General features: G+C 38.3%; 1 protein-coding gene across 4 annotated transcripts; it reads right to left on the bottom strand.

Annotated features, from left to right (window-relative positions):
• Positions 1 to 48: 48 nt before the first annotated feature.
• slc11a2 (solute carrier family 11 member 2) lies at positions 49 to 16435 on the bottom strand. 4 transcript variants are annotated; one of them, XM_005924760.3, is made up of 17 exons: positions 16262 to 16435; positions 12861 to 12945; positions 10856 to 10992; positions 10619 to 10738; positions 9787 to 9906; positions 9593 to 9699; positions 9445 to 9515; positions 9295 to 9362; positions 9059 to 9214; positions 8739 to 8897; positions 8534 to 8620; positions 7966 to 8085; positions 7712 to 7861; positions 7538 to 7611; positions 6682 to 6835; positions 5703 to 5756; positions 49 to 2444 (listed from the first exon to the last, which is right to left on the bottom strand). In XM_005924760.3, exons 2-17 carry the CDS (start codon positions 12892 to 12894, stop codon positions 2367 to 2369), a joined length of 1689 nt encoding a protein of 562 aa, XP_005924822.1. In that variant the 5' UTR covers positions 12895 to 12945; positions 16262 to 16435; the 3' UTR covers positions 49 to 2366. The 4 variants fall into 4 exon arrangements, with proteins under 4 accessions (XP_005924822.1, XP_005924823.1, XP_005924824.1 ...); XM_005924761.3 differs by having other exon boundaries at positions 16266 to 16435; XM_005924762.2 differs by lacking the exons at positions 12861 to 12945; positions 16262 to 16435 and adding an exon at positions 11955 to 12839.
• Positions 16436 to 16604: the final 169 nt, after the last annotated feature.

The raw sequence follows: 16604 nt of genomic DNA, 5'->3' as shown, positions 1-16604 counted from the left end.
GTTCAACATTCAGTCCAAGTATGAATTTAACAAAGGAAAGACAGAAACTGAAATAAAGTCTATTTTTATTTACCAAGAGCACCATTCAAACTAACAAACAAAAACAAAAAACATACAGACAGCAGGTAATTTAAACTGTGGCCCTTTAGATAGACGTTCCAATACTGTGCCACACTTAACAGTTTTAGAGTTCCAGAAAAAAATCACAATATAATACAGCATCAGTTTTCTGTCTAGACATGAAACCTAAAAATGGTCTTCAGCAGGTGTTTCTGAATTCAAATCATGTTTACAACGTGAAACGTGATGCACCAATCAGAGAAAACCTCGTAACACTGCCAAGGTGGCATAGAGAGAGGTACATCTTATTCTAACAAATACAACTCAACATGGAGATATGTTCAGTGACATTTGCATAAAAGACCACACACGTTTCTAGCATTTAACCCATTAATGGTCCTCCAAATTAAATAAACCCTCAAACAAACAGCTTAAAGTGTAATTTCCATTCTTTCAATTATACGCTTCTTTTGCAATCAAGTGCTGATTTGTTCTTTTTGTGCTCAGGATGCCCTAAATGAGGCACAGTGGTTAAAACATGAGGCACTGTGGTCATCTGCACAGTAAATACAACCTACAGTTCATATTTGGTCAGTGGAAAGGTTCGGTTCATTAAACTGCTTCTCAAGTGTCCTATTTCAGATTTGCTTATAGTTTCATTTTATTATTTTCTCCAGTTCCCCGTTGTCTTGTCCAGTGCTTTCTCTATACTACACCTTCACTGTTGTGGAGCAAACGAACAAGCATCTGTGTTTCACAGTTGATCACAATTTTTCATATAAGCTCTCTGATGTTAGGCACTGTCTTCTCTGATATTGGAAACAAACTCCACCAGGACTTGAAAACCAGCTTTCAGCAACAAGAAATACCAGAGTCGATGGCTTGGAGCTACACCATTTTCCACTGGCTCCCCTCAGCTACCAATTTTACTCTCCCAGTAAGATTTCAGAATTAAACAATCGCTTTGTTTCTCTGTAGATAACACAGTGAACATCACACCTCTGCACACATTTGGCATTAATCAAAAAAAAGAAAAAAAGGCAGCTCTAACACTCTCAAAAGCCAAAGCTAAAAAAAAAAGCATTTAAAACAAATAGCATAAATAAAATACTGGAATAAACTGACCATAAGATTAACTTTGAAGAAAAACTAAGAACAATAAAAGGGAAGAATGAATAACACAAAAATTTATTAACAAAAGAGAAACACTGAGCTGACTGGACTCTGATCTCTGCACTGATCAGTCATATTGAACCACTGCTATGACAGAAAATTCATAGATGCATTTAATGGGAATGTAAATGTGCTAAAACTGGACACATTAATGTTTAATTTAAAGTCTGCATCTTTTAAAAAATATATTTTTGGACACTTATTAAATCCCACTGCAGTAAGGAGATCTTGAATACTCAATACTTAAAAAAATAAATTAATTTAAAAAAGAAAGTTTGGAGGGATTCATCTCAACGAAGAAGCAGCTGTCGAATGAGAGTGACATAAAACTGTCACCTCTTTTATATGCAATATATTAAAAGAGACTTAAACATGGGGAAAAATGTTGACTAATGACACATAAATAAGATCAACAAGGGTTATGTACATATTCAATATATTCTATCAATTTATTGGTCTAATATTGACATCTAACTGAATCTCATTATTGCAGCGTTAAATAGAGTAACAGGAATCTCTTTGTCTTGAACAAATAAAAAACCCATAATGCAGCAGCTTTTGACTTTAACATCATATAAATTAACCCTACAGCGCTCGAGTGTGATTGGTTTTCTGCCTTCTTGTTGTGACTATGTGAGGATATCTAAAAGATCCAATGAGATCTCTTTTTAAGATCATGTGAGGCAAAACAGGAACAAGTTAAAAGGGTAATTAAAACAAAAACCACGAGCACCTTCATGTGGAATAGCCTGCAGACTCGAGCGCACCACTATTTCTCTGAATTATGACTCGGGCAATTCAACATCACGCGCTGTCAGTTTACTTTGTCTGCTTCATGGCTGTAGCGTCTAACCTTATATAGTTACAGCCACAGCAACTGTTTAAACACATCTTCTAATTAAACACTGCTTTCTTAAACATTATTCTTCTGCAAGAGCCGAAGCTGCTGGAGATATTTGTGAATGAAAACGTCACGATCATCCGTGGGCGTTCTGTAAGGACACTTTAAAAACACCTCAGGCACCGAGGAGGTGAAGACTAACACATACTAGCCGGGTTTCAGTGGTCCCACGCTTCAGTCGGGTCATCTAACGGTGTCTACACCACAGTCAAGCACCTGCTCTGAGTGTCCTTCATCTGTCCACCAATGCATTAGAGTCCATATCGTTCAGTAAGTACATGTCTGTGTGACGCGACACTCCCATCTGCATCTGGAAGAGAAGAAGACATGGAGCTCTCATTACTCAGAGGAACAGTCACACACTGAAGACAAATCAGCTGAGCATGATTTAATTGCTAAGCATTTTTATTTGATTTTGCCAGAACTTGTTTTGGTTTTCATAGAAAATGTAAGCTCTTAAAATATGTTAACATTTAGAGAAATCAGTGGAGAGTCAGCATCGGCTTAAATACAAATATAGTAAACTAAGCGCGCACACACACACACACACACACACACACACACACACTCTTCTTCTGATGACTCGGGAAACCATCTGTGTTACCAAATCCTTTTTATGTTACTCTACATACGTCTTATTCACTCTTTTTTAGTTCGACCATAAATCTGGAGAATATGGATTGCCAGGTGTTGGTTCTTTACTTACAAACAGGATGAAATGTCAGAGTTTTAAACTAAATCATTGCAATCAACAATGCACTGTAATTGGTGATTAATAGAGTTCAATCAGTTCAGGATTTGATATTGATTGTTTTATGACTGCAGATTCATTAAAATGTGCTCACCTTGGGTCAGACTTTCCTCATTTAATCCTGGAAAGTCCTGAAAAAGAACATTTCTATAGCCTACTAGGAGGTGCTACACCCTCAAACAGCACCAGTAAGGAGAAATGAAGATTTTTGTAATTTAGCTAACTATTCTAAACACATCAGTTTAACACCTTTACTGTTTGGGGTTTTACAGTGAGGAGAGTTATCTTTTAAAAAACAAAGATGGGCTTTAAGATTATCATTTACTCAGCTACTTAAAAGTTAAAAACACAGTAATCCTGAGTCCATGTTAGGACTTTCACACAGAAGACGCAAACAAATGTCCTTATATCCATAATGTGAATTTATTTCGGAGACACAGCGGCTTCATCCAGCAGCAGAAAAATAACAGCTTTTCATTCAACCTCCAAAAGAGGGAAGAAAAAAGAAATGACCAGAGAACCACATGATATAATTTGAGAGTAGACACAGTTTTCTCTGTAACAGTTCAAATGTTCGTCTGTCATGTTTGTTTTATTGCCAGAGAAGTTATTTATATAAGACAAACTCACGTTCACCTGAAACATATTTCTATCACGTCTAAGAACAGCTTTAGAAATCTTAGAAAAGCTTTTGAGAACTTTATACAAGAGCAGAAATGTTGAACCACCACGCCAGAGAGAGAATTTTAACACAAAAACATCTGAAAAAAAACTCGAGGCCTTTACTGTGTTTACAGTGCCCCACACAGCTCATCGTACTCTCATCTTATTGGTCAGTATGTACATGCTACTTGGATATTGCCAAGTCAGGAGCTTTAATATAATACAGTTTATTATATTGTGCAATGTCACAGCAATTTTAATCTTCTTCGTTGTAAAACTGGAAGAAGAGGCTCGTCAGTGTTGGCTGCTAAAACTCATTCACAGTCTAATCATCGTCACTTTGCTGATACTTGAGCATGCTACCGGGACAAAGAGCAGCTGAGTGAGGGCTGTGTGAAGGCTAACATCAGTCACAGCTGAAACTGAACTGACAAATGGTGACAGCCGAAACATAAACAATTATAAAAAAAAATTAAATCCACCTTTCCTCACCTGAATAATCTTTTATTGCTTTATTAAAAATGTGTCTGTTGTTTTTCTATAAAAACAGGGTATACAACTGTCCTGCAAACTGGTCTGACTAACAAAGCCAGGACAGAAAATAAATAAGGTAACAAAAACAAACTATTTTATTCCCCACTTGATAATCACGCTATCATGTGACTACTTAACTTCACAGTAAAACATTAGGAGGTCTCAGAGTGGAGTCATTAGCTTGGGAAACTGTATAATGTATACACATGAGTGAATCTGCATTTTAATATGAGCTGTGAGATTTCTAAACTTTGTTCATAAATGACTTGTGTGCTCTACACACTGTACCGCACACACAAACTTGTGGTTATGGATTTTAATACATAAACACAACATCCTTTGTCATGGCTGCTACTCAAACACAGTCCTAACAACTTTAAATGATTACAGTGTTGTACTAGAGCACATGCACATAAATCCACCTTCCCCATCAGTTATACACATCTTACTATTGTATACCTGAAGTTCAACAAAAAATAACAAATATAGTATTGAGGTTAACTTGGTATCGCAGAAAACAAACAAAAATAAAAAGAATGCACAAAATCATTATTTTTGCACATGCAATAAAGGCTTGAAAGCAAAGGACGCTTCTGCACACTGCTAAAAACACAAGTATGATTTCACTGATGGGCTTACTTCAACCTGAGTCTCTGGCATCATAAACTACAGAGGCGCTAACAGAGGCTCGGGGGATGATGCTGCAGTCACACAAAGCTTCACCTGCTTGCCTGTGTCACTAATGTGCACTCAGGAATTAATTTCATCGATCATTTGTGCATTAAAAACATTATTAAAGCAGCTTTCAGGGGCCAGACACACACCAATTTTGGAAATGATAAGGTGACTTTCAGACTTTCCTCCATTCAAGTCAGTTTTTCTGTTTTCTGGCTCTGATTTAAAATGTATTTTTACAGACTTGTGCATTAACTACACGTGCACTCTAAGCTAGGACTCCAAACACAAGAAGCAACAAGTGAAAGATGTGCATGATGCTCAAAAATGCCACTGTAAATTCTTCGATATGCTAGACAAGAATGCTGAAAACAAAAAAAACCCTGTAATATAAGGGCTGGATATCTATTGGACATTTGACTCTCATGTGTCATAATATTATTTTTTAGACATTATCTAGCAGTATTAGACTTGTTTTTTAAGCTAATGAGTCACACTTGAAGAGAGCTGACTGTGAGATTAAAAAAATAAAATAAAGGATATTGAGGTAGACTGAGTGGGAATCATAAAATGTGCAGTGTGGCTTCACACTGGGAGGATTAGGGTGATTAAGAGCAGGACAAATCATAGGTTAAATTAGAGTTTAAAAATCATCACATTTCTACTTGGCTGAAGTATCAAATGCTGGAAGATAACATCCTGTGCTGGTGTCATATGAATGTCTGAGAGCCTAAAAAAAAGGCTCCCAGACAGATATCTTAAAAAAAAACAAGATATCCAGCCCTTTAAAAAATAAAAGTCAAATGTGCTTTCAAGATCCTAAAGAGTCCCGGCTGTGTACGGGGCGGCCAGAGTAAAGAGACATGCTGTTGGTTACAGTCGTGTTCAGCTTTAGGAGTCGTACTCTGACTGCTCCTCTATGAGCACAGCGGGTCGATTGCTTACCCTGCTACAACAGTCCAGGCAGGAGACGCCCAGGGCAACCAGACAGTGCCAAGCCTGCAAGGAGGAAGAAGCGAGAGGACATTACAGACTTTGTGTGTGTGCACCTTTTCAATGTCTAGAAAGTGAAGCATTCAAATTTTAGAAAAAAATATTATTCATTTGCTACCGATATGTTCTGATTACTGCTGGGTGGGTTATCTTGCTTTTTCCAGCCACCAATACACAGCCAGAAAGATTTAGTGTAATATTGCATTTGCCAGTATAACAACTGTGATCTCAACTTTTGGAATTTAGGGTTTTATGAAGTTTAGACTCATCTTGCTTCATTTCTTGTCATGTTGCTTCTGTGCTGTGGGCACACACGGTGTTTTAAAATAGATTTTTTTTTTTTTACCATTCTTTACTTTATTTTTCTGATGACATTCAAATGTTTTCTGATCTATAATCCCAATAGAAGCATGTCACTGTAAACCTACTAAAAAAAAAAAAACACCAGTAAAAACTAAAAATAAAAGAAATGCATAAAATTTAAGATAATTCTGTAATATAAAATGAAAAAGGCAGAAATCTTTTAAGAAATGATTGTGGCACCCATCAAAAGAAGCCAATTGAAGGGGGGCTTGGACAACTCACGGGGATACCTCCTGGGTAATGCTTTTCGGGCATGTGGGACGAGATTATGGGGCAGACCCGAGACATAGTGGAGAGATTACTTCTCTCAGCTGGCTTTGAAACACCTCGGTCTCACTCAGAGGAGCTGGAGAGAGAGAGGTCTGGCGATCTGGGTTCCCATGAACAGAACCCAGATCAATGGCAGAAAATAGATGGATGGACAGACTTTTGGTTATACCACCCAGGACTAATTCTGGTTATTAGAAAATAAGGTGTGAAAACATGCTCTGCAGTCCTATCAACATGAGATTAGACTACAGGCATCAACAGACAACAATTTAGACATGAAACAGCAATCATAACTCACCAGGTATGCCACAAAGGCCAGATAGGCTACAGAGAGGAGAGCAGCTAAAACATAGAGCACCACGCTGTTCAGCGCCGTCACATAAACAATCACAAAATACATGTTGATTGCACAAACACCCAGGATGAGGATACCTCCCGAAATCTTCCACCCCCTAGAGGAAACAGACTTTGGATTAGACAATTGGGAAATCCTGTGCTTTCTAAAGCTAACAAGAGTCCTCAAAATACTTCCTAACACTGCAAATTTACCAGAAACACATTTTTTTCCAGAAACACACAGACTCACTTCTGTTAGTTAGTCACACTGCTGCATAAATTCCTATTTTGCGCAACTCCATTTTAGACAGCTTAAATATAAATATATGGTTGATTTAATAAATGACCCGTCTGTGCATTAGATAAGTAAACAGTCACAATGACAACTCTGAGCAGAGTCGACTGTATGTCACATGACACCACGTCTACACCTGAGTCAGTCCAGTCCTTTTATGCTGACCTGAGTAAAACATCCAGAGAATACAGTTGGGGGTCCGGACTTTGTGTTGCTTGGTTTTATATTTGGATAAAGACCAAACAGGGTCAAACAATGGACTTCGCTAAATCAGTTGTTCCTTGGCCTCAGTCCATCATTATTTCCCTAAACTCCGAGACTACGGGAAGAGATGCTTTGGACTGTGCTGCTAATGTTTTCATTTGTGTTAAATTCATTGATCGTACACAGACTTCAACTACATGAAGGGCCAAGAAAAGCTTGCTTCTTGAGATAATTATCCTGTCAGTTATGAGTAAAATGCATACAGTTTGTACTTAATAAAGAAGAGAATAAAAACTATTAAAACATTTATTTCACTTACAATCCGTTAGCAAAGTCGTTCATTATGGATTTCAGACTTGTGAAGGTCAGAATTGGGATCAAAGCAAATGGAAGCTGAAGGATGAGAAGAGTGAATATTTTTAACAAGAACACAAAAAGAACATCAAAAATGTTTCAGTACAAACTGCACTGAGGGGAAGATACTCGTGCTGACCTGCAGGCTCTGCAGCACATTCAGAAAGTCATTCATCCCAGTCAAATGGTGAACATCCTGGAAAATGGCGACCAGCAGTGTAGGCGTGATGGCGATGGAGCGGGTCAGCAGCACCCGTGCAAAACGAGACCACCGCAGGTTCAGGAAACCCTTAAAAACACGAAAGCAGAAACATCAGTGCAGAGCTGTTTCCTTTTTTAAACAGAGGAAAATGGTACATAAATAAAATACACTGTGCCAACATGTGTTCCTACCTCCATCACAAACTGTCCAGAGTACGTGCCCGTCATGGTGGAGCTCTGTCCAGCTGCCAGAATACCGATAGCCCAGATGTAGAGAGCTGCTGGTCCAAAGAAACACCCCAGGACGATCCCCTGAACGCATGTATCACACAGAGTTAAGTGTCAACACACCTGTTCATCTGGGTAAAGTCTAATCTAGGACAAACAGCCATTTCAAAGTGATGAATGGTAAAATAAATTGGTACTCACACAATGTGTAAATTAGCCTTTTTAGATATTATTAATAGGAAAGTAAAGAGTAAAAACACTTTGATTCAACTCTAGAAACACACCTAAACACCCAAGGAGCTATTTTGTGAAAATACCTCTATGATATGTTTACACTGTCTTAATGTCACACAAGGGGAAAACATTTGGTTTTTTTTTAATAAAAAAAATTAGACAATCAAGCCATAAACTGCTAGATGCTCCTTCCCTTTCTACTCTCTGATGTTATTCTGTATTATTTTAGTAGCTCCAAAATGAGACATTATGCAACCTGCTCATCAGAACTGCAGAGACTTACAGACTGTGGACTTACCCCTTTGTAAATGTCCACTTCGAGTGTGTTGTTGTTAAGAGGGAAGAGATCTGTGTGAGGGCTGCCAGTTTTATTGCACATTGCATTCTGCAGGAACACAGTCAGCAACAACTTGATCACCACTGTTTCACTTATAATTTACTGTATCTCAAAATGACCCACACACGCTTTCAACAGTCCTCAGTATGGCGCCATGGACACTCACCACGTCCATGTTGGATTTACTGTAGAAGGCCTGAGCAAAGACTGCGACGACAAACACATTGATGAGGAAGGAGACAAAGAGGGCGATAGCAGACTCAATGAAGAAGTACTTGTTGGCTTCCTTGACTTCCTTTTTATTTTTGCGGTCGACTTCCCGAGACTGAATAAGGAGGGGAGATAAAAAACAATAAGCTTAAAAACTTTACTTTAAAATGTTTTTTTTTTCCACTCATAAGGTTATTCATGAAACAGTTTTCACATTCATTTAGGAAAATCTAATTTCTCTTAGTCTACACACAACAGTACATTGATGTTTCTAACCTTGACCAAGGCTGAATGCAGGTAGATGTTGTGGGGCATGATGACAGCACCTACAATTCCCACTGCCTGCTCCAGCTGCACAGGCCCACAGCCGGCACAGTAGGGTACAAACATACCCTTCAGCAACTCCCCCTGGTCCGGTTTTACCAGCACATACTACAGGGAGAAAACACAGAATCAACCCTGTGATGCAGCCACACACTGGGTGACAAATGCTTCAGGTGACCAAAACGTACCTCATAACCAAAACTAAGAGCCATTATAGTGATCAGAAAGCCAAAGAAAGCTTCAAGTTTCCTCAGTCCTGCAGAGATATAAACATATGTAATCACTTGGGTTCCAATCTGGTTGCATCAGTTGCATATCTGCATCAACAAATCACATACCATATTTGTCTAAAAAGAGGAACACGAATGTGTCTGTGATGGTGATGAGAACTCCTCCCCACAGTGGGATCCTGAGCGAGAAAGAATCCTTTTTTGTAAATCTGCAAAATCATATAAACTTTTCCAATACAAGTGTCAAAGACGTTACCTGCCCACAGAAAGGAGGTTGAGAGCTATGGCACAGCCAATGACCTCCTGCATGTCTGAGCCAATAATGGCCAGTTCCACCATCAGCCAGAGGATGATGCGAGGAACCTGAAATTAAATAGAATGTATTATAAATAATGAAAGACAAGAAAGATGTGACTCAGATGTGTCTTGAGGGTGGAGGGGGGTGCTCACGGTGGAATACTGGCGGTTGCAGACTTCAGCCAGGTGCATCCCTGTGACCACCCCGAGGCGAGCAGCCAGCCTCTGCAACAGCAGCCCGATGATAGTGGATACAAGGAGAACCCATAGGAGCTGAAGAAGGCGAAGCACGAAATCAGCACATGTGGCCACATCTGCACAGACCCCTAGATTTCTTGTATGAGTTCATGTTCGCTCAATACAGTGAGATGCATTAAGACTTTCCAACATAAAAATGACCTTTGACAACCTCCCCTGTACCCTTAATGACGAGATTGAACACTTCAATAAATAATGAACAAAGATTTAGCTGCAAGGGCAGAGATCACCCTCCCTCACGTCTGATGCAAACCCAGTCATTTTGTTTTATAAGCAGGCCTGAAATATGACATAAACCCTTCAGATCAGATTAAAAAAAGCCTCGAGAGTTACTTCTAATCAGTTTTCAAGGGGTAAAGAGTTAAAACTAAGATTTCAAATTAGCATTTTATCTGCAACACAGCATATTTATTTATTTATTAATAAAAGGGAGTTATCATAGATGCAGACAACAGAGCAATCATGCAGCTTATTATACAAGTGAAGTACTGAGCTAGAGACAAAATATGACCCTGGTTTCTTAAAAAAAAAAGAAAGAAGAAAAAAGGCAGTAATATTTTTAAAAGAAAAAGTATCTGAAGACAGAATTACTTCCTGAAATATAAAGTGAAAGGATTGAAGCCTGAAACATTCGAAGTATAGTTGTTATTTTCCTAAATCTACCTCCGCTGCCTGCAAAACTACACCCACAGTTTATTTTTCTGGGTGGATTAACGTTTTCATTCACCTTAAAGCCAGCTGCAGCTCCAGACTGCAGGTCTGATTCGATGTTCCCCGGATCCAGATAAGCAATGCTCATCAAAAACCCTGGTCCAGTGAAAGCCCAGAGCTTACGGAAACTGAACAACTGAACAGAAACAGAATTTTCCTTTGAAATCAAATAATATGCAAAACATATACTTACAAATAAAATATTTTTCCTGTGTGTCTAAATGAAACACACTATTTGTGATGGCAGTGGTACCTGGTTTTCACTGTCTGGAATGGGCACCCTCTCTTCAAAGTATGTGGAGAAGGGTTCATCCTGGGCCACAGGTGAAGCAGGAGGGGAGATGGAGCTGTACTGGTTTGTGTGGACTCCATTCTCCTGAGGGGAGTCCTCTGATGAAAGCACAGCAGGACAAACAGAGGGACTCTCATTAGTCATCACACAGAGTACCCTTAGGTAGCGTTACACACGTCTTTTCATTCATTGTCAACATCCTCCCGTGTTTTCTGTTGACCAAACACATTGCAGCAATGGAGATGTAGTTAAAAAAAACAACTGTGAGGGCCAGATTTACTAAAGAGGGCAAAATAGCGTGTGAGCACAATCCCCAAATGGCGGTCATAGGCGTGGTTAATTTTGCAGTTAATTTGAAAAGGTTGCGCTGTTTTCTGAACACTTGCTTGATTTAAATGTTCTCCTCCCTATATTTTACGCATTGAGAAAAATTAAGCCAGAACCCAGTTTGTGCCAGTGCGACGCATTATTATATCTGGACGTAAGCGCCGTTTTAAACTCTGTATAGTTATTGTGAAACTCTGATTTATGGATGTGGCATAATCACTATGATAGAAAAAAATCTCAGCTAATTTCACTAATTCACACAAAAAGCGTTAAATTCTGACAATTAAGGGAAGGGTTTTTTTGGCAGGTTTTGCAGCTTGCTTAAAATACTTGAAATAATCAAATATTGACTCTGTCAGTCTAACTGCACTTGGAAAAACGTTTGAGACACACAATCTAACACTTGTCTGGGATCCAGGGGCTTTCTAACAGCACGAGTACACCCTCTGGAAAAAGACAAACAAAACTCATTGCTTCTAATCTACATGCAACACAAGCACTTTGGTCTAAGACTTTAAATTACAAGCCTTTACTCGCTGAGCAGTAACCTGTAATTAGCTCCACATTGTTTGCATGTTAACCTCAGAAACTCGAGCAAAAAAGAAAAGAACTACATGAAAACACCAAAAAACAAAAGAAATTCAACTAAAAAACAACTCCAAGATTAAAATAAAGCAACAGATCTATAATAGTTTGTCCAAAGTGCATGTAAATGCAGAGAACTGCTACTCACTGAGTTTGGACTTTTCATGTCTTGCCCCCTCCATCTCCAACTCACTAAGGTCCTAAAGTCCACAGTTGCCTAAGTATTAGCTTTTATATGACGTTGCCTTTATCATCATTTTTTTTTTTAGACATGAGCTGTTACGAGGACACTGTGACCCCGCCTTTCTAAAAATGACCCACACAGAGAGAGAAGTAAATATGGCGCACGCACTATGCTCGAGGAAGTCAATACATTACAAAACTCGCCCTTTCTCACACATGGGAAAAAAAGCACAGACAGTTTTTTCAAAGAATCTGAGTTAGCGACAAAGTTTTATTAGCGTCAGAGTTTTTACTGTTTATCACAGTAAACACACTGTGTGCCTTTTAAAAAGATGGACCATGTTTTATTTATTAATTTAAAGTCGTAAAGGAAAACACTGTTACAGCAGCTATCAGTGTACTCACTGGCTCATGTTACTGGTCATAATTGGTGTAATTATAATACAGAGTGGGGATTACACGGAAAAATGCATTTGACTTCTTAAATTGCTTTCTTGTCAGTTTTTTGACACCTGTTGGTTCAGATTTCTGAACATGAATATCTGCAGTCTGTTCAGGTTTTGTTGTGCTGCTCTTAAATCTCTTCACAGAGAATCATTTCAGCTGGGAGGAAGCTATTTTTTGGGAAGACAAGATATCACCACAGGTGTGCATAAAGTAGTCAGCCAGGAAGTAATCGGAGTCACTTACAATTCTTCTTCTGATTTATTCTCGTTCAGATTTTTTGCTGATTATAATCTGAATATTAAGCTCCCTGTGACTCAGAATATGCCTCCAGCCACAGCCAAATGTCCAAAGTGTTTAATATTGGACAACATGTTGAGTGGGTCTGTATTTTAAGGGTCATGTTTCAGTCATCTTAAACGTGTACCTTCCAGGAGGTCTCCGTCTTGCTTGGGCTTCATCAGGGCAGGCTGAGGGATCCCTGGGAAGATGAGGGATGAATATCAGCCTCCCTGCAAAAAGACAACAGTTGCATAATCTGAGAATTAAAACATGAGTGCAGAAAAATTTTATAACAAAACACATTTTTCAAAAGGAAGAACAAACTATTTAACACGAGACATGACTGTGCAGCAATTTCTGTTCCTCTTTAAGAAAACAAATTGAAAAACACTGAACGTTGAAGGTCATAACAATGACTAAGCAACATTAAAAGCAAGTCAAAGGACACTACATTAATGGGATCGTCTAACAGGAAACACTGAGCTGACCACTGTCAGCCAAGTTTCACTTCTACCACACACTCTGTGCTGCTCGTAACGGAAACTGAGGAATGAAATGTGAAACCTCAGTCTTGCAAAATAACTTTTATAACACCATGATGTTTGACAAAGAGAGAGCAAAGGGCCACGGAAAGCACATGACACACAGCAGGACCATGTGACAAGGAGCAGATGGTGAAGATTCGGCAGCTTTTCCAACCACCAAAGTTTCCAGTGCCACTTCTTTCACCTGATCATGTGACCTGATTAATTATAAGACGACATGTTCCCTGGAAGTTTCCTCAGCAGCAGTATTTAAATTAACAGTCTTAAAGATGTGGCAGAAAGCTAAGAAACAAAAAAAAAAAAAAAACGTAAAAGGGAATGCATAAACTAAATAAATTCAAAAATATTTTTTAATGTATTTATTTGGACAATGTGATTTGACATTTCTACTGAAGCTATTAAAACGATCTAATTTTTACCTCAAGCCTTTAGTTTCCACCTGCTTTCTGTTTAAAAAGTTCATTTAGAGCAGCAAGTTTTTTTTTTATGATTGTATCCCTGGGAGGAAAAATTATCAGATTTCCACATCAAGCTGTCCACGATCCTTCTCGTTCCTGTTGACATGCCATACAGCTGGAGACAGACTGCTACATATTTTATTTTAACTTGTTTTTGCACCTCTTCGCACCTTTGTGAAACTGCACAAAATGAATGAAGAAATCAAAAAAATAAATAAATACATAATGAACTTTTTAAATGAAGCTTTTAATTGTTTAGATCTAACCATCAGGATTTAAGTTGCTGATTTCTGGGCCACAAAACACTTTCTTCATTTTCAGCCTCTCCGGCCTCATGTGCTCTCCTGTGGTCAAAGCCAGAAGCCACAACTGGAGAAACTGAAAATAAGGTTTCAAATACCTTTGCAACTATGCAGAGTGGCATTATTGTGTAGTTATCATAACCATGAAATATGAACAAGCAATTGCTAATAAACAATTCACGATCAAAGTCATGCTATTGACATAGGGATCACTTTCTGGACTTACAAAAGCACAGCAAGTCCCTTAACAGAGACCACCCTCACTCTCACTCATGCATTGTCCTGAGCTTAATGACCATGTGACTCCCCTCTCTCATCATTCCTTGCACAAGTTTTTAAACATAAAATTGATCTCACGCCATCATGTCTTAAAGCAAAGGTTCTGTTTCTCCACATAAACAGCAGTAAGAGAAATTTCAGTTAACTGTCCTGTCACTTCCACGCGCACATGTGTGTGTGTGTGTGTGTGTGTATACTTTTTGTTTTCTTATTTTTTTCTGCACTGACGCACTCAGGTCCACTGTTTATTGCCAAGATCTCAGTTTGCGCATTGACAGTCATGTGTGACACCAGACTGCTACACGTCAACAACTTTATTATTACGCTCACTGCTAGAAGCAGCTTTGCAAAAAGGGACAGACACAGCAAAAAAAGTAAACTAAATAAAGCTATCTGCCCTACGCCTCACATTCCGGTGTGGATGTGTGCTGTACTAGTCCCAGCGTGACCTTGATTAGAATCATAGATTGTGTAACTCTTTCAGTTACACATTTAAACTGTGATGAAAGAAAATCAGCTTTCCAGCAGTAGTGAGTTGATTTCAATCATAATCACGTGATTCTGCATTTAATATAAATATGACTTATTAATGTCACCAGTGTGACATTTGCAAAGACGTCAACTTATTTCATCAGTTCTGTCAAACATTAAAATTTGAACACCTTGTAAAGTTGGATTTACTTTCTTCATCTAAATTAATTTTGAAAAAGAAAAAATTGTTGGAGTAGTAAAAATTCACATTGCTTAGTCAGCCATTTGTTAACTTAGCCCAATGAACATTAATGAATCTAATCTGCAAGATGCAGCTTTTCCTATCACTACATACAAGACAACTCCCAAACAGAAACTGGTCTCTAATGTCACAGCCCTCAAGGACTTTTACGCCCTATGTTGAAAAAGATCTTACATAAATAAGTCACAATAAGCAAAAAACTAACAAACAAAAGAACAAAAAAAGAATGATCATGATACACCAACCTCTCTGTCGCATGACAATTTAAAAAAAATATGAAAAATAAGCAGAACCAAAACTGTTCCCAAAATATAAAATCCAAATATATATCCAAATCCAATGCCAGCACACAGGTCTGTCTGGTCGAATGAGAGCTAAACTCTTCAACCAGGATAAACTACTGCAAAAACCCGGTCTATCAAGGAAACGCACACACTTCACGTGCAGTAGTGATCCTTACTTTAGAAAAGCCCAGTTTGAGTTTGGATTGAAGATCAACTAAAATTAAGATACTAAGCTTAAACTTTAAAACAGGGGTAATTTAGTGTGTGTTTTTACTGCATTTATTAGGTTATTATGGCATCTTTTGTCATTTTAAAAGTCGTAAGAAGAGATGATGATCCTTCTTCATTTAAGACACTTTGGGGTTATACAATGATCCTTATTAACGGGGTAACTCCACTAACTGTCACCCAGTGACTATATTAATTAGGGATGCTGCTTTCACTTGATTTTACGGATATTGGTTGGTAATTATCCTGTTAGCACCTTGTTTTCACCTTCAAGTGCAGTAATGAGCCATTCATTCATTCATTCAGTCAGTCAGTCAGTCTCCCTCTCTTCATCTACTAATATTTCTCATCAGTTCAATTATTTTATTCTACTCACTATTTGCTATTTTATTTTTGTTTGCTTTTTCCTAGCTACAAAATTTATATCACCATAGTACTGTCCACCTGATACTCATGCCAGTGAGCCACACTAAATATAAACTATGTTGCATCAAGGTGAACCTGGAAGCTATTAAAAAAAGAGAGAAACATGACTGCCTAACACTACCCAGAACTCCAGAACAAGTTCAGGCATCTATCCTCCCGACAAATCCGCTAACATATAAATCTACAGTACTGTACTACTGTTATGAGCCACCAAGCTAACAAGTTTCCATGATATATTAGCTGCATGGCTAGGCCAATGTTACTTCAACCAAGTACAAAAACGAAACGTACCTACGTGTGCTGTGCGGGTCAAAAAAAAAATCAGCGTTTTGACCGTGAAAATTAAGGCTGGTTGTAAAGTTGCTCCATGTGTTTAGATCTTGAGAGTAGCTGAGCACGTTACCAAGCTAAAATCCGGCAAAGTATCTTCCCATGTTAACAGCAGGCTATTGTCACACTGCGCATGTGCGCAAATGTTGTAAGTAGTGACGTCATCTAGATTTTACTCTTCTTTTTTTTTTTGCCCTGAGCGAAACCTGGCAGGTTTAAAAAGTTATCAGTAAGTAAAATGATTATCTGTAGTAAAAAAAAAAAAATAGGGACTGTCTAATGAGTAAAATAAATGTAGTTGCGT

Source organism: Haplochromis burtoni, unplaced genomic scaffold (genome assembly GCF_018398535.1).
Source record: "Haplochromis burtoni strain Fernald_Lab_line unplaced genomic scaffold, NCSU_Asbu1 Contig_79, whole genome shotgun sequence".
Classification (NCBI taxonomy): Eukaryota; Metazoa; Chordata; class Actinopteri; order Cichliformes; family Cichlidae; genus Haplochromis; species Haplochromis burtoni.
This window is presented reverse-complemented; position numbering and strand designations above follow the sequence as displayed.

Coding starts and splice junctions, on each gene's coding strand:
- slc11a2 (XM_042222060.1), bottom strand. CDS start 11,038: ATGACTAATGAGAGTCCCTCTGTTTGTCCTGCTGTGCTTTCATCAGAG. Junction 8,621..8,738: donor GTAAATCCAACATGGACGTG/GTGAGTGTCCAT, acceptor GTGTTCCTGCAG/AATGCAATGTGCAATAAAAC. Junction 2,445..5,702: donor GCCTGGACTGTTGTAGCAGG/GTAAGCAATCGA, acceptor CTTCTCTTCCAG/ATGCAGATGGGAGTGTCGCG.